Here is a 21,344-nt window from a genome sequence, read left to right on the forward strand (position 1 = left end):
CTAAGAATGAGAATCCTTCTAAACCGTGGCCAAGAACCTTTGAATTAAAAGGTCTTTCTTCTGTGACGGGACATGAGTTGGAGAGGACTCTATGCCCTGTCAGGAGCCTTAAATTCTACTTAGAAAAGAAGAAATCTCTGGGAGGATCGGTTGAAAGTCTTTGGTGCTCTGTCAGGAATCCTTCACTAGCGATCTCAAAGAATGCGCTGTCCTTTTTATTAAGGACGTCATCAAGGAAGCGCATATCTCATGTGAGGATGAGCACTTTAAGCTCCTTAGAGTGAAAGCTTTGAAGTGAGAGCCATTGCTACTTCCTTGGCTTTTCACAAGACGTTGTCTCTCCAGTCTATTTTAGAGGCAACCTATTGAGGTGTAATTCAACGTCAGATCTCATTACTTACGAGATATTAGAGTAACGTATGATAAGTGCTTCTCTCTAGGAGCGTGCGTATTCATGGATTCGGTGCTGGGACAGGAGCTGAATCAATCCTATTTAGTTTAGTTAATTTAGTTGTTTTTTAAGCTTGGTGGTGTGTGTTTTTATGGTTGGTTGAAAGAGGGTGATGGAATTATGCTTTTTCAATTTTATCACTAACAAGGTTAGGATTGGTCAGGTGGTCGGGATTGGTTGTCATGTTCCTTGTAATTTGTATGGACACCTAGCTCTGTCATGTAAGAGGGATAGCCCCCATTGATACGATTCAGGTGTAGGCTCGGTCATGTAAGTGGGTCAGCCCCTTGACACGATCCGCTATAGGCTCGGCCATGTTAGTGGGTCATCCCCTCATTGGCACGATCCAGAAGGGCTGTCAGTCACAGGTCACATCCTCGCTGAAGCTCCTGAGGCAAGCAGACTCATAGACAGTATCCATGAAGTCTTATGCCCAATCAGGTAAGAACCATGGTTTTTGTTTATCCTACAACATATGTTGTTTCCGTTTTTAGTTATTTTCTGTCTCTTGCCCTCCTCCAAGGGTGCCATTCAGCTAAGTATATATCTGACGGGTAAGTTGCATACAAAAAAATGATATTTTATGATAAAATAAAGTTTTGTACATACTTACCCGCAGATATATACGATTGATGGCCCGCCCAGCCTCCCCTCAGGAGACAGGTGGAAGAGAAAATCTGATTAGAAAACGGGAATGGTTCCTATTCCGCCACCCAGCGGCGGGTATGGTTGATCACCTGACCTACCTGTGCGTGTGCATGAGTTTTGAAATTCTGTCGGGAACGTCGGAGACTATAGCTAAGTATATATCTGCCGGGTAAGTATGTACAAAACTTTATTTTATCATAAAATATCATTTTACTGCAGAATGGAATTTGAGGTAAGGTAGCATAGCTCAAGAATCGTCGGTCAAACTTATGCAAATGCTATTGGTATTTCATTATGAAAGGCCTTTTCATTGCTTGCTACCTTTTCTTCATACAACTCAGATCCAAACAAAAGATATAATCTGATTTGATTGAAACTGAAGACCAAAGCATTTGAAATCCATTGTATTTTTTTTGTCAGTAATTAGTTTTTCATAAATTGATTTTGAGGCTATCTTGAAATAAGAAATGAAAAGCAAGGGAATTTGCTAATGAATTTCATCATGTTAACATTAAGGTGAATTTGCCTTGTTACTGTAAAATTTTCCATTTCTTAGGTTTGTAATGATACGTTGTGATGCTATGAAGAAATGGGAAATAGTTGGTGTCGTGCAAAAGAAGGGAGCATTAGGATTTACAAAGAAGCCTTCAGAGCAGAAGAACAAATCAGCTTCATCTCAGAAAGTGGCTCCAGCTCAGCCACAAGTGATTGATTTAGAAGATGAAGAAGAGCAAAACAGCACAAGGATGAACAAAACTGATATAGTTGAATTACCCGGTCAGAAGGATATTTCCCCGGCAGATGAACTAGAATCGTGTATTGAAAGGAGCAATAGCAGCTGGGAAGGAAGCTTTCCACAGATTGCAAGTGTCCAGGGGGCATCAGATGTTCATATTCCTGGTGCTGAGGGTCAAGTTCATACAGAAGTAGTAGATAACTTTGAAATTGTGTCAACTGATGTAGGTACTGGGGCAGTTGAAGAAACCTCAACCCCTGTAACATCATTGCCTAACCTGATTCCTTTAGCTCAGAATTCCACCGACCAGGTATCAGTGGAAAAACCAGCATCAACAACAGACAAATTGCCTGTGGTGGCTTCCAAATCCCCCAGTGGGAATTCTCCAACTTCAGTATTTGACTCAGAAAAGACTAATTCGGAAAAATCTCCTAATGTAGTTTCAGGTACTATTCCAGTTGCCAGTTCTCCTCAGCTCTATTTTCTACCTACAGTGTACAGTAGCAGCACTACAACAGTTACAACTAACTTTTCCTCTTCACCTATTACAAGCGTTTCTGGAATGAGAATGATTAAACTAAATCAGTCTAGTGCTAAGGTTTTTGGTGAACCTTCAGGAAATTCATTTTTGCCTGTGACCCCAATTTCCTATCAGTCTCCTCAGTCTGCCTTGACGGGAGCTCCTCCCTTAAATGCAACAAGTACATTGGTATCAAGGTTAACAACTACAAGTACATCAGCATCAAGTATGCCATCTAACCCAAGCCTTGAAAATGTTGTTGTTTGTCCAGTCAGTGATGCAAAGCGAATTGGGCTATCCTCTGTATTCAGGCCATTGGATGTTCAGAAGTCCCCAGATCTTAAGACTCCTGTTCCAACCAATCCCCAAGGTTTTCAGAGACCAATGTATTTTGCACCAAATCCGGGAGGAATGCCAAGGATGGTTTTAATGCCTCCTCAGAAAGGTGTGCCACCACAAGTATTGGCACCAAACACCAGCAAGAACCAAGATGTTCAGTTTAAAAGGATGTTGCTCGTGCCATCAACTACAGAAAGTGGCAGAATGGTTCTCATTTCCATGCCAACTACTTTAGCTAATGAACCTGCTGTCAGTGGGGCAGATGAAGGAACAGGGGTTGTTAGTGTAAGTAGTTCGAGCAAGGTACCTAAAACTGATTCTTCAGTGGAGCAAGGATCCAACTCAGATGTACAAATCTTGTCAACCGTGAAACCTTCTGTGTTGCCTCCACCTCCACCTTTACGTAACATGTCAAGTACTGGTAAAAGAGAGAAGATGAAAGACAGTACATGTGATGATGTTGTTATATTAAATGCCCCTTCAAATAACACCCTGACTATTTCGAAAGTTGAAAGTTTGTCTCAGGGAAAAGTTCCTGGTTCCAGTTCCTCAGCTCAGGTATTGCCCACCAACAATAGCAATACCAGAGTAGCATCTACTACTATTGTTATGTCTTCTACAACAATATCTAGTACTTTGCCTCTAATAACACCAAGTAGTTATACAGAAGCAAGCAGTAAGGAAGTCAGTGATGGTCAATCATTACCTATCAAGTCATCTAGTGATGTTTCTGTGCAAGAAAAAGCTATAGAGAAAAGTAAGGCATCAGAGCCTTCGACTTCAGGAATCTCTACTGACAACCCCATCATTGAATATGAAACAATAAGATCTCCTGAGAAGAGAGTTAAGTGTGATGAGGATCTCAAGAAAAGTCCTGCAATAAAGGAAGCAAAGAAAGATACTGTTAGTGAAGGGACAGATGATATTCAAGAACTAAAGGTTACTCCCCCTCAAATAAAGAAGGGTGGACATCATTGGAGTGCAGTTGACCTCTCTCTTTCTTTCAAAAGTGTGAAATTAGAGTGGCTTTTGGGAACTATTAGGCAAAATGTTTTGGTAAATATATATCGACTGTCTTTGAAAACTCAGTCGCCTGTTACTTTAAGTGTTAAAAATGGTACATCAATGTCCACATTGTACGGTTTAGCTCGTAAGTCATATTTTGATCCTGTGGAGCAGAAGTGTTTGCCTGTTTTGATATTAGGGTCAGTCATGTCAGCTGTAATTAGTTCTGCCTCTACTGATGATTCCATGTTATTTAAAGCTAACGCAATCAAGTATTTTATTAGGGAAAGCACAGGCGAATTGGCTTCATATACGTATGATAGTAGTGGTAAGAGTCTCATTAAGTTAGCTTCTAAAAAACGTGCTGCAACAGGAGAAATGATTGGCATTGGTGAAACAATTTCCTTGCATTCTGTGAGAGATACAAAGTATTTAGGAAGTTCACAGACACCAGTTAAAAATAATGATAGTAGTAAAGGTTCTCAGGGTAGTGATTGCAGTTGTATAACAGCTGGGAACTTCATATGCCTTGGGCATAAAACTGCAGGTGATGAAAAGCCGCCTGTGTCAGAATCTTCATGTTTCCAAGGGCTATCTGATTCTTTCGATGAGAAGTCCTCTAGTCAAGGGTCTGTCATTGGTAGTTTGCAACCTAAAGACAAGTTGAAAAGTGAAAGTAGTGATCAGAAGACTCTTAGTAGTAAAAGTTTAAAACAAAGTGAACCAGAAACCATTCTGAACCAAGCAATAGAAACTAGTAGTAATATTGTTGAATCATCTCAAATTAGTAAAAACTTGGAAAGTGCTACAACTGTACAATCTTCCAACCATGACTGTGAGATTGTTTGCGTTAAAAGTTCTAAGACAAAAAATTTTTCTGTTGAAAACAAGTCGTCGACCTCAGAATGGCTAAATACTAAATCAAAACGAAATGACCAGCATGCAGTTGAAGGTGAAGACGTTATTGACATTGAAAGTTTTTGTGATGAGGAGTCAATAATAACCAACTTACGTGATCAGATGGTGGTGCTAAATAAAATGATGGCATTAGGAAAATCAGGTGAGAGAATTTTTCATTTGTACATTTTACTCCAGTACTGTCTCTAGAAATGTATACAGTATAGTGTATTTGTAATTGAGCAAGGTTCTCAGCACAGGTAGGAATGTATCAGTATAAAAAAAATATGGAATTTTATTAACAAGATCAACATCAAAGGAAAAATCATTCAGGAAGTAAAATGAAAATAGGGCCTTTAAAAACCATTTTAACTAAAAGATAAAAACAGTTATTAATTGCAAAAATTTTTATTACACTATTAGGAAAAAGCCAACCAACAAAGATTCTCTACCAGATTTTAACAAAAAGATATGACAGTATATAAGGAAGAAATTTTGGCTTCTAAAGTAAGAAAATTGTTTGAATTTTAAGTTCTCATGCATCTTCTGAAAAACAGTAGAATAGCACAAAAAGTAGTAAAAATTTAGTCGTTCTCTGACCAACCAGTTGCATATAATTAGCCAATATTCATGGTCTTTGTAAATCCTAGCTGCTTCATTTTGAATTCAAAGGAAAATTGTCTGCACAGTAACTAACTGCTATTTCCCCAAATGTTTTTGCTGATCATTTTCCTAGTATAAATTAATGCCCTTTACCTTTATTTACATGAGCATTATGCCTTTCAAATTCATCTTGTGCGTGTAAAAAGTTTCGATGAAACTCCTCTTGAGGTTTCGGTGAGTTTTAGCATTGGTATAATGTCCGACAATACAACCACCAGGGTTGTCGTGCCATCTCACTGTGGAGATCATCGGTTGGACAGTGGAGATTCAGTGTTGCCATTATCCCTAGGTTCCTTCTAGGGGCTTATAACCTGTTTGCCAAGACCCTGAGCAGGAAATTTTGATCCTTCCTATCAAAGTCAGCTTGAACATTTGCAGAACAGTTTGGGAGTTGTTGGGAACCCCTCTTAATATCCTTTTGATGATGTCATTGGAGAATAGGCTCCTGTTATATTGCTCCCCTCAGCCAGGTCTGTGATGCCACTGGACTGAAATGTTTACATCTGTTCCCTTTTAGCCTCCACAGTCAGTTCCATGTCAAGCTGCAGGTGTTTACACATTCATATGTATCTGGCATTAACAGGATGGTTTTCAGACCCACTGGATCTGGTCATGGACAGTCTGAATCCTTCCCCTTTTGGAAGTAGCTTCTCTGGCAACTCCACTGCCTCTGGTGCCACAATCTTCTGAAGTCTATGCAGCTTCTGCATGGCTATTATCCATTTTAAGTTGAGGGGACTTTATATATATATATATATATATATATATAGGATATATAGATAGATTAGATATATATAATATATATATATATATATATATATATATATATATATATATATATATATATATATATATATATATATATATATATAGATATAGATAGATAGATAGATGGATGGATAGATCACAGCAGCAACAATCACTGCACTATGAAAAACTTGACAACTAACCTTTATATAGCCAAGTGAACCAAGCTCACTGCATGGTGCAACAAATAGTGCCTTATCTCTGTTCCTTTCAATGCAAGTTTCCTCATATTTTCTTAGCTACCTAGATAGGTGGTTTTTGTCTGTGATCAAGGAATACAGAATTGCTCTCTCTCTCTCTCTCTCTCTCTCTCTCTCTCTCTCTCTCTCTCTCTCTCTCTCTCTCTCTCTCTCTAGATCATGCTTGTTTACCATTGAATTAACTGTAGTACTGTGTTAATATTTGTAATTCATATTGGTGACCTAAGGTTATTTTATTATGGCTCTCTCAAAATTTCCCCACAGTGTGTCTTGTTTGTGACACTGTGGATGGTATTATAGTTTCTTTGTAGCAACTCTTCGGCTCCAGACTCGGTGCTTTCTCTTCTTTCCTTTCATCTGTTCCTATTGATCGCTTCCTACTAGGCTGAGTGGCTTTGGTAACTTACCTCTCTCTCTCTCTCTCCAGTTTTCATTTCACAAGAGGAACAAGTTCATATGGCATCCTTTTGAGATTTAAGGAATTTTTCAATTATAATGATGATAACAACTTGTTAGATTTCTAAACTTATGCCATAATACTCGTTTTTAGTCTATACAAATTTTTTATGTATATCCTGTTTGTATGCTTGCTTTGGTGAAATTCTGGTGTTGCATTTAGGGTGCCCAGCAAGGCACATTATTGACAGTACTTAGGGTGTTTGCAATGTCCCTTTGACATCCAGCTATATTTTTATGTATGTTGTACTTTTCAAAAGTAAACACTGTTGTTGATTTTAACAGTCATTGTTCTTTTGATTTTTACTGTGTTGCTGTTGTTATGCATCTATTTATTAGTTTTGCTTCTAATATTAATTCTTTTGGGAGACATTTAGCTGAACCCTGGGCCTGCTACTCATTACTGTAAGAAAAATTGCAGAGTACTTTACTCAAATATTCAAGGCGTAAGGTAAAATTTTCTTGACCTCCAGAGTTGTGCCCGTAACTAAGATTTGATGCTTTTATTGGAGACACTTGAATGTAGTGACAAGTCAAAGGTTGAGTTTTTAATCCCAGGGTTTGATAACATCCCACATGCACAAGGTATGGCTGTATACACTAAGTCTGGATGACGTATTTGTCGTTAGAAAAACTTGGAGTGCAGTTGCCGTGACGTTCTTTACTTTAAGATTTTCAGTAAGTTCTACAATGTTTATGTATTTGATGTTTGCTGCAATCCAGATATCAACAGCTGTGTGTGTGACTGTCTTTGAGAAGATTAGTATGGCTCAGTCACAGGATTCAAAAGCTTCATCTGTTATTTGTGGAGGCTGCAGCGCCAAGCACAACGAGTGGCTGTATTTAAATTCACAGACCAGCATGGCCGGTCTGCTCCTGAGTTCTGTGTATCCTCTGATTTTGTCTAGGTAATTGAGGAACCCACACATATTTCTGGAAATGATCAGACCTCACATTCATAGATGTTCCGGCTATCATGAAGTCCAAGGTCAACAAATATATAGAGTAAAATTCAGTTAGATTTTAGTGCTGTTTTCAATTTAGTAAATCAAAAGACACCTATTTATGATATAAACTTCAGAATTTTGGACTGGGAGGGTATGTTTTAGGATTACTTCAAGATTTCCTTACAGGTGGCAGCAGTGAGTTACTTTTGATGGGATCTTAGCGAACCAAGACGTGTTATGTCTGGAGTTCCACGGTAGTGTTCTTGATCTGCTTTTATTTTTAGTGTATACAGGTGATATGGTTGTTGGCTTGAAAAACAAGATCATTCAGTATGCTGATAATGCTACACTTGTGGGTATAGTAAATTCTCCACTTGGGGGAGTGGTTCGTGGTGGTAGGTTTCTGTTTCCTAACTTTAGCAGTTATGACTTGGACCTTAGATGGATAGTCTCTTGTTTACCAATATTTCATAAGTTGTATTTTAACATAAATCTTTCACATACACAGTTGATCCCTGAGACTATTTTCCTGCTGAGAACAACCAGATTTGCTGAACAGCAGCACCAATATACAGTAAATGTCCCTTGGTGTTGAACTTCTCAGTTTCAGAGGTAAACAGTCTCTCTGAGGATGTTGTGCAGTCAGAACTCCAAAAGTTTAAGTCAAGATGGAATGTATTACTACCCTGAAACAGTTCTAGTATTTTGATAATTTACTTACATTTTTATCCATGTATTTATTACAGCACTTGCTTAGTTTATTTTATCTTTTCTAGTAACTGATCTCTTCTTTCTGCGTGTTACCTTCTGTTACTTCTTTCAAATGAACACCATATTTTTAAAATTTTAAGTCAATGACCACTGAGGGCTTGTTCCATATGAATAGGGTTCATGATCTGAATAATAATAATAATCTTTAGCTTGCTGCTCCTTTTCACACCTTTTATATAAAAATACTAATGCATTCGTCCCACCCTTTGAGTCTATGAGAGTCTTAGTTGGTTTCTTATATTACTTTAAAAGAATAATTATCAGAAATGTCCATTTAGTGTTGTCTTCATATAGCCTCATTGTAGTTTGTTTGCTGACTATCATTTACTTTGAAATAAATTTTTATTTCCTATTGTACTTGGATTGAATGAGCTCTTGACAACATCCAGACTTTTGGTAAATATTATGTGAACTATAAAATTGCCCTCCATTTCTTTAGAGAGACCAATGATGTCCAGTAACCATGGTGTAGAGAATGTGCTTGATATTCCTGTGCTACCTCCCTGCTCTGATGTTCCTCTACAAATTCCTGCTCCTTCCTTTGCTACAGCTGTTGAAAGACTAACATTTTGTGCCTCTGATAATAAGCAGGGTTTCAAGGAAAAGAAAGGTATGTCTTGTTTTATTCTGAAAATTGAAGAAACTTAATGGTGTAAATGATGTTGCAAGTCTTTTAACCTGAGAAGTATAATTTTTTAAGGGATTACATAAATATTTTTTCTTTATTTCAATTTTTTCTTGTTTGTTCTTGCATTTGGTTATTACAATTTTTTCTTATTCTTAAGTTTGCTCTTCAGAGTACCTATATTTTTATTAAAGGTTATAGTAATAATTTTTATTCAGTGCAAAGATTAAAAATTGTACAGTTTGTTAGCATCCTATTTTCCTTTCAGAAAGTGGATTTGATCGACCATGCCCTCTTTCTCGGAAGAAAGGCAAAGAATCAATATCTCAGGTATGATTTTATAGTTAATGTACTTGGATTTAGCAGTATCAATAAGTATTTTTGTCCCCAACCAGAATGTTGCTTAAGTAATGCTGTGTGTGTGCCATGAAACCTTAGGTAAGTTGATTGTAATCAGGATACAATTGTGAATTGTATTTTTTTGTTTTTTGCTTTCATTGTCTTATTGTATTTACCTTTTTATATTATAGATGAGGAAAAGCAGTACACTTTTCCCTGCTAAACCAAAGGAAGTTGACAGCCGCCAGCGTGTTCCTCTTCAGTTGGCCCAGGTTAAAGCAACAGATTTACAAGATTCCCATATGACGGTGGATGATAGTCATCCAGGACCTTCAGGGGTGGGAACCAGTCGGAAACAAAAGTCAAGTTGGTTAGGAGCCCCAGTACAAAAAATTCAGAGAAAGGTATGACATACTCAAAAGTTTCAAACAGTTTTCTAATTGAACAACTCACTTATAGCTGATTTCATTCTTTCATTTGCTGCAATGACTATTATTTATGTACACAATTGTGTTCTCTTACCCAAATATTAGAATGATCCTTAGAAAATTTATCTTTGTTTGGTGTATATTTGCTAGCCAGTGTTATGAATTTACAGGTCCGACTTCTTTATTCTGGCAACTTTGAGATTTGTCCATTGCTAGACTACAGAAATGGACTTTTAAGACCCCAAGAGAACCCCTGTGTAACAATATGCTTATTCTACATACATATTGCTGGGTTCTCAAAGGTATAACTGTTAAGGACCACAAGAGCAATATGCAATTTCAGATATTACAAAACCATTATTTTTCAGTTTTTATAAATAAAACATTCGACTATTATATATAAATTGGCATTGCCATTTTCACTACAGTATAATGTATCATTGAATATTGCATTGCTATATCAAAAGTGTTAAAATGTAACAAAAAAAAATCATTTCTGGGCTCGACCTGTGTCACCCAGTGAAATGGTTCCAATAGCACTCATTTCTAGGTATAAATATTGCTAAATATACCAGAGAAAAAGCTATCCATAATGCCAGGGTTACCACCCCTGGATCGATCACCACAATGGTGTTGGTATACACTGAGGGGCGAGTGGTAGCCACTATCACAGATGCTTTGCCCAATAGATCTCTCCGTTCTCAAAGCCCCCATCATGGGAGAGCTGTTCTACCTACTACCTTCCGCTCGCTACTCCTACTACTCGCGCCCGCCATCTTTATTCCAAAAATGTAGCACAACACGAGAACACCGTGTCCCTTTCTTTTGGTATTTTTTGTACTAATTACAGCTGTAATCATGTCATCCCGTGAGGATATCACACCATCTAAGTTGAGTATTATATCTGATTGGTTTTTAAACGCGAGAGGCACAGTATTTATGAATTGTACGTAATATATGTTTACCACAGGTGCGCAGCCGAACGTAGCGCTATGTTTGCCTCTGTTGCGTTTTCGACCTTCAGTCCCCGCAATTATAATTAGCAGAACGAAAATCTGCTGGATATTATCCAATTGCTCCATTTCGGTTTTTGGAGCATATTATTGAGAAAAATTACCATGTCGCTGATGAAGAGGCAGGGGGGACTTTCGTATCATGGTTTGAGCCAGGCTCATTTATTTCTGATCATAGAATTTGAGTCTTTTTATTAGTTTCTTTTCCTCCACCAGCGAGTTGGTGCCTTCTCGATGGTGTTATTGTTATCATGATTATAGCTGATGTGTATAATTAGACTAATTTATGTGAGTGATTCAGCATCAGAGGTAGGTTCTTTCTCTGCCACCGAATCATTTATGTTTATATATAATCTCAATGTCATGGGTGGTTAACATTATATTATATATTATTTTGTTCTGGTAAAAAGAGATGGTTATAAAGGTAGTTACTAGCCTAGCCTACCTGACCAGGCTGTGATACGGTTTTGGAGGGTTAGGCTAGGCTTGACATGCGCTTTACATGATGCTCAGGCTACCTAGCTCACCTGACCAGGCCGTTTTATGGTTTTGGAGGGTGAGTTAGGCGAGTAAGAGAGTCCCTCTATTTACGCTTAACCCACCTGACCAGGACGTTAGGTTTTGGAGGGTGAGGTTAGGCTAGTGAGAGTGTTCCTCATTCACACTTAGCCCACCTGACCAGGCCGTTAGGTTTTGGAGGGTGAGGTTAGGCTAGTGAGTGGGCTCCTCAATTCACACTTAGCCACCTGACCAGGCTGATTCGGTTTTGGAGGGTGAGGCTAGGTTAGTACGAAGGTTCTACTCTCCCCACACCTGTAGCGCTCAATCCTAGCCTTCCTGACCAGGCCAAAGTTTTGGTTTTGGAGGGTAGGCTAGGAACAAGGAGGTTTAACCTCTTGCTTTTTCGTGTATATAGCCTAGTCCTTCTTTACCTGAACGATTAGAATCTGCTTTTTTGGCGACGTTGCCTGTGCGACATCCTCGTAAGAGGAAAGCCGATCGCTTGCGCTCGGCACTTCCGTATAGGAGGTTGTATTCGGCTTCTCGGAGGGTGCATCCACCTGACCGGTTGCCGTTCCGCTGGGTTTCCGCCACTCACCTTCCTTTCCCTTTCCGGGCCAGACTAGTTCGGGCGGTGTCTCGTTAGCTCGCTACTAATTACTTATAGTAGTTAGTAGCTGGAGCGTCGAACACTGTCCCGTGAAAGGAAATAGGAGTTACGATATGATAGAATTAGTTGTTTTTAAGGTACTTTATGTACAACGCCTGCTTGAGGCGGCGGAGTCTCCGCCGGACTAGTCGGGTCTCTTGTATGTTATTGTCCAATTAACCACTCCGGTGGGTATGGTTTCCGGCATATTTTACGGTTTCCATTATTTGGTTACTGCCTTGGGCGATTTGAGAGATGGGCTATATGCGAACACTATTTCGCTCATATTACGCCGATTCCATAATTATGTGACACAATGAGATTTCAGTGACAAGTCACGGCGGAGTAACATAGAGTACTTGCTTATAACACAAATATTAGTTAGTTAATCATCCCGTAGCATAAATCTATGTTAAAATAGACTTTTGCTACCGGACTCAGTTCCGGCGGGTCCTGCCTTGATGATACTCATGTACCATCATTCCACTTACAGATGGTACATTGTCAGGAGCCAGGTTGCACGGCCGTCCTCCAACAACCCTGCGGACACGAGGTGTGCCGCTCGCACTCCAGCTGCGCGGTGCAAGTTGGAGACCTGGTTGTTTGGCACCCAGATGGCTATGAGATTTGTTACACTCTTTACGAGCTGGTAACAGATGTGTCGGTAAGTGACAAGAGACTGCTAACCTTTAGTCCCTTTGATTTTAATGGCTCAATTTGGATATATGCGAAAAAAATTGGAGAATATTTTTAGCAATCAGTACAAGTCTAACCAAGCAATCCGAGCCTCTTCGCTGTCGACCCTGAAGACCTGGGTCGGCGGATATGGAAGGAATGTAGCGTCTGGCCACCCCTATGTACTGTCAGAGGAGATCTGCAATCTCCTTTATCCGAATGCTCGGATCTCCGCCGCAGTACCGAAGGACGTGGCCGCCCCACTCATTGCGAGGATCAGGGAAGAGACGCAGACCCCCCAAGACGAAGATCTGTGCGAAGAGGTGGAGGAAGAAGTAGCGGCCATCAACATTCACGTTGAACCAATGAGCGTCGATAACCACCAGGTAGAAGGTAGGGTGGTAAGTGAGGCAGGTGAAGGTAGTAGAAGTAGGTCAATTTTATTCAGTTTACCATCTTCGTCCTCTTCATTTCAGGGATTCTCCAAGTCAGCTAACCTTGGGGACAGATCCCGGTCTGTTATCCCCAAGGTGAAATCTCTGAAAAAGAAGGACTTACTTAAGCCTTCCAGGCCTCAAAGGTCTAATCCGCCAGCTCCCTCTAGGTCGCCACTGGCTCCCAAACCAGTGACGTCCTCAAGCTCTACCCCTCCCCGTCTAAGGGGTCGAGGACCAGAGTTTCAAGGCTAAGCCCCCACAGTCTAGCTTCGACTCTGAGGCTTTCGTCGACCTGCTGATGCAGAGGATCGATTCGAAGGTTGAAGCTCGGCTACAAGATCTCTCGTCTCAGATTGTCAAAAGCTTAGAGACCTCAGGACAGTCAGTGTTGTCATTGGCACAGAGGATGGAGAACCAGGAAAGCTTGCTCGCCGGATTCATCCAATCCAAAGAAGTACAACAGTCACATGTTGTCCTGGATGCCTCCAAACTGCCTCCCTTTGATAAGAGGAACCCGTGGCGGCTGGCCCTGTATGCTCCGCTGCATAATGGCACACTGACCATAGAGGGATTGGGCACTCATCGTCTGGAAGAACTAGAGTTCTTTCCAGCCAACCTAGTGCCTCCCTATCCAGGCTTTGCCAGGTTAACTGAGGAAGCCTGGATTAGATCCGATAAGGTCCCTAAGGAAACGGTCATCTTTCCTAGGGACCAAGCTCAATCCACCCTGATGCGCGCTCTCACTGACTGGGAGTGCGAGAACACTAAACTTACTCCCTTTAGAGGAAGTTTCACTATGTTCTCTGTAGGTGACTCTATTCCGACCCCCTGCACTACTAAGATTGCAGAGCTGACCCTTCAGGCTGGGATGGATGGCAAGCCCATACCTCAACTCCGGGAGACAGATTCTACTTCCCTTCTCTTCCCCGGAGATTCGGAATGTTGGTTGGGAGCTCCGGCGACGTTCACAGTGGGGAAACTCGATCCCGAGTGTGCCTCCACCCTGTTCAGCGAGCAACTTCCCAAGATTCTGGATGCTCTGCTGAAGACGGAGTATGAGGCAAGATGCAGGTTGAGTCGCTCCATTCATTCCGTCACCATCTCAGAGGTGACTGCACTAGTCTATGCTGACGAACCACTGTTTCAGGTCCTCACAAAGTCATTACTGGCATCCTTCCAATCGGACCTTTATGACTGTGGTTGCGAGGCAGAACTGCCGGAAGCACATCTTCACCGACGCCACCATCAGGCATGAGCCCAATAGACTCATGAAGAGCTCTATCTGGGGACCTAACCTCTTCCCAGAGGATGAGGTCAATAACGTCTTGGCAGAGGCAACCAGAGCGAACCAGAGCCTTCGCTCTCGCTGGGGTCTTCCTTTCAAAAGGAAGTCCTCTGAGACCTCCGGACCTCAACCTAAGGGAAGGAAGAGGTTCAGGAGATTCCAGGACTATCAGAAGCTTCAGGCTCAGACTGTGCTTCAGGCGGTACCGGTCCCGCAGATCGGACAGCCTTCCACATCAAGGCACAGCCTCAGCAGCAGTATGTACTAGTGCAGCCGGCTCAGCAAGCTCACTCCGCCAGCCTTCCGTGGCGTCCCCAGCTTTCAACGCCTCGTTTGAAAACCAGGGGCGTTTGCGGGATACAATAGGCATGCGAGGGGTAGTAGAGCCAGAGCCGCCTACAGAGGTAGAGCAGCGTCCAGACCTCTCTCGCGTGGAAGAGGAGCCTGAGGAGGCAGAGGAAGTAAGACCTCTTCCAATCAATGAGCCTCCTCAGGTAGGCAGGAGATTGTATCTCTTCCGGGACCATTGGATCTTCAGTCCATGGGCCCACAGTATAATTTCAAAAGGTCTGGGATGGAGCTGGAGCAGAGGGCCTCCTCCGCCAGTCAGATTCCATCAACCTCCATCCAAAGACTTACTGGACTATGCAAAAGACCTTCTGCAAAAAGAAGGCAATAAAGAAAGTCAGACACTTGAAATTTCAAGGCCGTCTGTTCAGTGTCCCAAAGAAAGACTCAGACAAGCAAAGAGTAATTCTAGACTTGTCTTGTCTCAACTTATACATTCAATGCGACAAGTTTAGCATGCTTACAATCTACAGGTGCGGACCTACTTCCCATTGGGGCCGTCATCACCTCTATAGATCTTACAGACGCATATTATCACGTCCTGTTTGCGAGAAATTTCTCTCCTTACCTAGGGTTCATACTAGGAAAACAAGCATACTCGTTCAGAGTCATGCCATTCGGGCTCAACATAGTGCCCAGAATATTTACCAAACTGGCAGAGACAGTAGTTCAAGAACTACAGGCTCAAGGGATTGTGCTGGCCACATACCTGGACGATTGGATAATATGGGCATCCAACGCCAAGGAATGTCGAAAAGCAACAATCACAGTAATCAACTTCCTGGAATACTTTGGATTCCAAATAAACAGGAAGAAATCCCCTAGTTCCGGCTGCTCAATTTCAGTGGTTAGGAATCCAATGGGACCTAAACACACACAAACTGTCACTTCCGCCAGCCAAGAGGAGGGAAATACCCAAAGCTACCAGGCAGTTCCTCAAGAACAAAAGAGCCTCTCGTCATACCCAGGAAAGAGTTCTAGGCTCTCTTCAGTTCGCTTCAGTAACAGACTTGTTACTAAAAGCCAGACTGAAGGATATAAACGGTATGGCGGAAACGAGCCAACGGCAGAAACAGAGACAAGGTGTCTCTAATTCCGCCGATATTGAGGAAGAGGCTTCGACCATGGTCGACAGTCAAGTGTTTGGCGAGGTCAGTGCCTCTTCAATTTCCCCCTCCATCGCTAGTGATCCATACGGATGCTTCCCTAAGCGGATGGGGAGGATACTCCCAACACAAGAAAGTTCAAGGAACATGGTTGACAGTATTCCGCCAGTTACATATCAACATTCTAGAGGCAATGGCAGTATTTCTAACATTAAAGAAACTATGTCCAGCCAGACAGATTCACATCAGACTGGTACTGGACAGTGCAGTAGTTGTACATTGCCTAAACAGAGGGGGCTCCAAGTTGAGCCATATCAATCATGTAATGATTGCAATTTTCTCTCTGGCAAGGAAACATTTTTGGCACCTGTCAGCTACCCACCTGGCAGGTGTTCGAAATGTCATTGCAGATTCACTATCCAGGACAACTCCGCTGGAGGCAGAATGGTCCTTGGACAAGACATCGTTCGAGTGGATTTGTCTTCATGTGGTACCGGGTCTCCAGGTAGACATGTTTCCCACAGAGAACAACCACAAGCCTCCGTGTTACGTTGCTCCCAATCTAGACCCTCTAGCTCATTCCACAGATGCGATGTCAGTCGACTGGAACCGATGGCAAAGGATCTATCTGTTTCCCACCAATAAACCTATTGATGAAAGTTTTACACAAACTCAGATCATTCAAAGGTCAAATAGCACTTGTGGCACCCAATTGGTCAAGAGCAATTGGTTTCCTCTTCTACTGGAGTTGAAACTCCGGCACAAACAGATCCCCAATCCAAGATTGACACAAGTAGTGCAAACTCGGACTGTGTCAGCTTCCTCAAGAATTCTGAGTGCCCTAGCTTTATGGACTTCATGAAGTTTGCAGCTTAGAAAGACGCTGACATTGACCCTCTCAATACACTGTTCATAGAACCAGATAAGAGGGAATCTACACTTAGACAATATGACTCAGCAGTTAAAAAGTTAGCATTATTTCTAAGGAATCTGAAGCTCAGAAAATGACCACGAATCTAGCAATCTCTTTCTTCAGATCATTATTTGAGAAAGGATTGGCCACTAGTACTATTACTACAACAAAATCTGCTTTAAGAAAAATATTTTTACATGGCTTTAATATTAACCTTACAGACTCATACTTTTCGTCAATTCCTAAAGCATGTGCTCGTCTTAGACCAGCAATCCGTCCACACACAGTTTCCTGGTTCTTAAATGACGTACTTAAATTGGCATCAGACACTGATAACGAATTATGTACATACCCGAGTCTGTTAAGGAAGGCGTTATTTTTAATAAGTCTAGCCTCAGGGGCTAGAATTTCTGAACTATCTGCTCTTTCTAGAGAACCGGATCATGTTGATTTCTCCCGTCAGGAGAAGTTCTGTTGTCTCCGGATCTCAGATTTCTAGCAAAGAATGAGGATCCACAAAATAGATGGTCTCCTTGGAAGATTATTCCCCTTCCACAGGATCTATCTTTATGTCCAGTTAACACTTTAAAAGCTTATTTAAATAGAACTTGTAAAAGAACTTCAGGCCCTCTTTTTGTTAGGGAAAATGGGGTTACCATTTCCTTAAAGGCCATCAGGCAACAAATTCTTTATTTTATTAAACAGGCTAACCAGTTCAGTACCTCAGGTACATGATATTGAGCGTAGCTACCTCAGCTAATTATTTTCACAATATGAATTTTGATGACCTTAAAAAGTAGGCTGGAAATCACCAACAGTATTTAAACGCCACTATCTTAAGTCCCTAGAGGCTCTTAAATATTCCACTGTAGCTGCAGGAAGTATTGTTCCTCCTGGTCCAGCTCAGGACTAGTATATATAACTCTTGCTTGTCCTTATTGTAATGTAATTCTTGATTAAATTACCTATTGGTATATTCTCTCGCCTACCTGCCTCGCTTGCATGCCCTGCTTCTAGCCTTTTAGGTCAGGTCTGCTTCACAGCCTGACTCCTGCCTGTAACATTGATATATATCCTGTATTTAAGACATAATCTGTTTAACATTAAGTATCTTGGTGTTGGTCATTTGGTATTTCTAGACTATGTGCCTTATAGTTTTTAATTATATTTTGAACTTTATATTTGGGATTATTAAAACACAGTATTGTTCTCTTAGTTTTATTTAGCTCCATTAAGGTAAACTCTAGATGATACTACTGCTATTGTATGGCTGATTCTCTGTTACTATTTCACTGGGTGACACAGGTCGAGCCCAGAAAAGGGATTTTGACAACGGAAAAATCTATTTCTGGGGAAGACCTGTCACCCAGTGACCCATCCCTATACTTCCTTTCCCACCCGGATAGCATACCAAGCTTGGAGGGTGCTAATTTTGGATATAGATGGCGGGCGAGTAGTAGGAGTAGCGGCGGAAGTTAGTAGGTGAGAACGGCTCTCCCATGATGGGGGCTTTGAGAACGGAGAGATCTATTGGGCAAAGCATCAGTGATAGTGGCTACCACTCGCCCCTTAGTGTATACCGACACCATTGTGGTGATCGATCCAGGGGTAGTAACCCTGGCATTATGGATAGCTTTGTCTCTGGTATATTTAGCAATATTTATACCTAGAAATGAGTGCTGTTGGAAGCATTTCACTGGGTGACACAGGTCTTCCCCAAGAAATAGATTTTTCCGTTGTCAAAATCCCTTTTGTCACTTTTCACTCTCGATGTACATGGCTGAATATGCTGCATTATATTTTGAATGATTTTATGTTGAAATTGAGCTCAGTTTAATTTTTAAACACAAGACTAAATATACAAGATTAAATAATTTACATTGCAGTTATGAGATGAGTGGATGCAGCCCCAAGAGCATCTTACTGTTACACTCACACTGCACTGTAGTCTCTATTTATATTTCATCAACCAAAAAAATGTGATAGAAAGACAGAAACAAAATAAATTAATGCAAAGGTAATGAACATTTCTCCTGTATGCAATATTTATGCCATTTATATTTCTTCCTCAGTGAAGTCTATTCATCGTCAGGTTTCATTTTAGGGAATCCTTTCACCCTAAAATATTGCTCCAACTTATGCTATTCATCCAGGGCACCAGTTTTTGGGTGTATGGCACAAAGTCTAATTAATGAGCTGAATTTGAAAACAATTCGTCATATGTGGCCATATTTCTAATATTTCTTCAGTTTATTAAAGAAAAAAACTAGATGTCACACTGTAAGGTATGCTACACACACACACACACACACACACACACACACACACACACACACACACACACTAAGGTCTCTATACTTGCCATCAGACACTTAAAATAAATAAAAATCCAGCAACTCATTGTTTTTTCCTAGTTCTGAGCAGGACTTAAATCCCCACAGCTTTTGAAAATAAAGTATTGCTAATGTCGATAATGGTCATTGGTGCCAGAGTGTCACTGTTAAGAGATGCATAGCGTGTATTAATTCCTCCAAAAAAGAATTTTTGGTCTGCTTAGTAAGCAGCTTCCCAGAAATATTAAAACATTAAATTGAAGCACTTTATAAACAATTAAATTGAAGCGTTTTATAAACACACAGTCAACGCATCAAAAACACTGATTTCACAACTCTGATAATTACTTTTTTAATTGGAAGTTCTTGCGACTTTCTGTTTAGCATTAAAGTAAGTATACCTTAGTTTTACCAAACCACTGAGCTGATTAACAGCTCTCCTAGGGCTGGCCCGAAGGATTAGACTTATTTTACGTGGCTAAGAACCAATTGGTTACTTAGCAACAGGACCTACAGCTTATTGTGGAATCCGAACCACATTATAGCGAGAAATGAATTTCTGTCACCAGAAATAAATTCCTCTAACTCTTCATCAGCCGGCCGGGGAATCGAACTCCGGCCCAGCGAGTGCCAGTCCGCAGCTCTACTGACTCACCCAACAAAGAGCTAGCCTTAGCTCTTTACTTTTGCATTGTAATGATTGTATGTGATCCTGTTATCTATCAAGTCTCTCTTAATCTTTACCCAACACTGAATAAGAGGGAGATTTAGTTATTTGTTTTATATATATTATTATTGGTAGATTTTTGAGGAATGGCTTTCACTGAGTATAATACGAGGGAAAATATATTGTTTTTGAGAAAAAATAAAAGTTATTTTTATATATGAAACAAAGTATTTTTTATGAAATATCACTAATTTTATAATCAGATAGTTATAAAGAAGTCAAAATGAGTTAAAAAAAAATATGAGTTGGCAGTAAAGCATTTTAAAGAAGTCTTCAAATGTACAGAAAATAGGAAAAAGCCTCATAGACTAATGATAGTTATTGTTTGCTTGTGACCTTCTGGTCAATTATTGACAAAGAATTAGAGGAATTTGTTTATTATTTTAATTTATTTAGAACATAAACACTCACCACTCCTGGTGACAAATCCATCATTTGCTTTACATATATAACCTTTTATTAAGTATTACCCCCTTCTATCCTGCAAAGAACTACCTCATGACAGCAAGAGGTGTGTGACATATCCAAAACATACATTCCATACCTGCCTGTGACGTTTATCTTTTTCGCTGCATTAGATGTTTTAAAAACACATACAAATGGTAATTCATATGATGGAATGTATGCATACACTATTTCAACAAATATTTGAGTAAATAGTGTATGTAAATACCTGTTTCAGTTGGTGCTTAGATGTATGTGCTAAAGTAAACTTTTCTTAAATTTCATGAATTGCATTGATTTTGTTTATTACAGGAGCAGAAATTTGTTGATATAGAGGGTACAGAAGAGAGAAGTACTTTAGTCCACAATGAACTAGAGAGAATGAGAAGAAGGGCTTTGAGAGTTCTGTTTCTGAACCTTGGTAATGCCATTAGTCATTGTGAAAAGGATCCTTCTGGTAATTGTTATAAGGCTCAGTCGAAGATTTTTATTCTGAAAAAGGTTAGTCTGATAACCCTCCAGAATCAGGGTTTTTATGGTTGTTTCTTTCAATTAACATTTATCACAAAATAACAATGACTGCCATAGGCAGTAATGACATCCACTCCTAGAACCACTTAAAACTGTCCTCCTTCCTGTATCACACTGGGAGCATGTTCCATGCTCAGAAATAGTAGTTGAAGGAAACAAAGCCAAGAGCAGTTTTTGACCCTTTGTTTAATCTTCTATCCATGGAGACAAGTAAAAATTCAAGTATCAGTATTGGGCATTCTTAAGGGGAGCGTTTGACGAAAAAATCGAAAAATCAAAATTTTCTGAGATATTTTATATATGGCATCATACATATCCTGACTATCTTCTCAGAAAGTTTTATTAAAAAATTCGCCATAGTTTAGGAGTTATAAACAAAAACAGTAACCCTATCATAGACAAAATTACATTTTTCGTATAATGTAATGATAATGTCAGTATATCGGTAGTAATTTCCTTTTAGCTATGAAATAATAATATCTAAATGCGTTATATGGCAACCCTGTGGCCCTAGTATGCATCAGCGAAAGCCAGGAATGCCGCAGGGCAG

At 40.3% G+C, this 21,344-nt stretch overlaps 1 protein-coding gene across 9 annotated transcripts in view; it reads left to right on the top strand.

Annotated features, from left to right (window-relative positions):
* The window catches only part of LOC136832138 (microtubule-associated protein futsch-like), a 92,953-nt gene that overhangs the window by 42,520 nt on the left and 29,089 nt on the right, over positions 1-21,344 (top strand). For 6 of the 9 annotated variants that reach the window (XM_067092803.1, XM_067092804.1, XM_067092799.1 and 3 more), the window contains exons 10-14: positions 1,656-4,759; positions 8,880-9,050; positions 9,334-9,395; positions 9,596-9,808; positions 20,576-20,764. In XM_067092803.1, coding sequence (XP_066948904.1) covers positions 1,656-4,759; positions 8,880-9,050; positions 9,334-9,395; positions 9,596-9,808; positions 20,576-20,764 — 3,739 coding nt within the window. Of the gene's footprint in view, positions 1-1,655; positions 4,760-8,177; positions 8,282-8,879; positions 9,051-9,333; positions 9,396-9,595; positions 9,809-20,575; positions 20,765-21,344 lie in introns of those variants that run through there. The other 3 variants (XM_067092807.1, XM_067092800.1, XM_067092808.1) reach the window with 2 other exon arrangements.

The sequence above is a fragment of the Macrobrachium rosenbergii genome, chromosome 49 (assembly GCF_040412425.1).
Source record: "Macrobrachium rosenbergii isolate ZJJX-2024 chromosome 49, ASM4041242v1, whole genome shotgun sequence".
Taxonomy (NCBI): Eukaryota; Metazoa; Arthropoda; class Malacostraca; order Decapoda; family Palaemonidae; genus Macrobrachium; species Macrobrachium rosenbergii.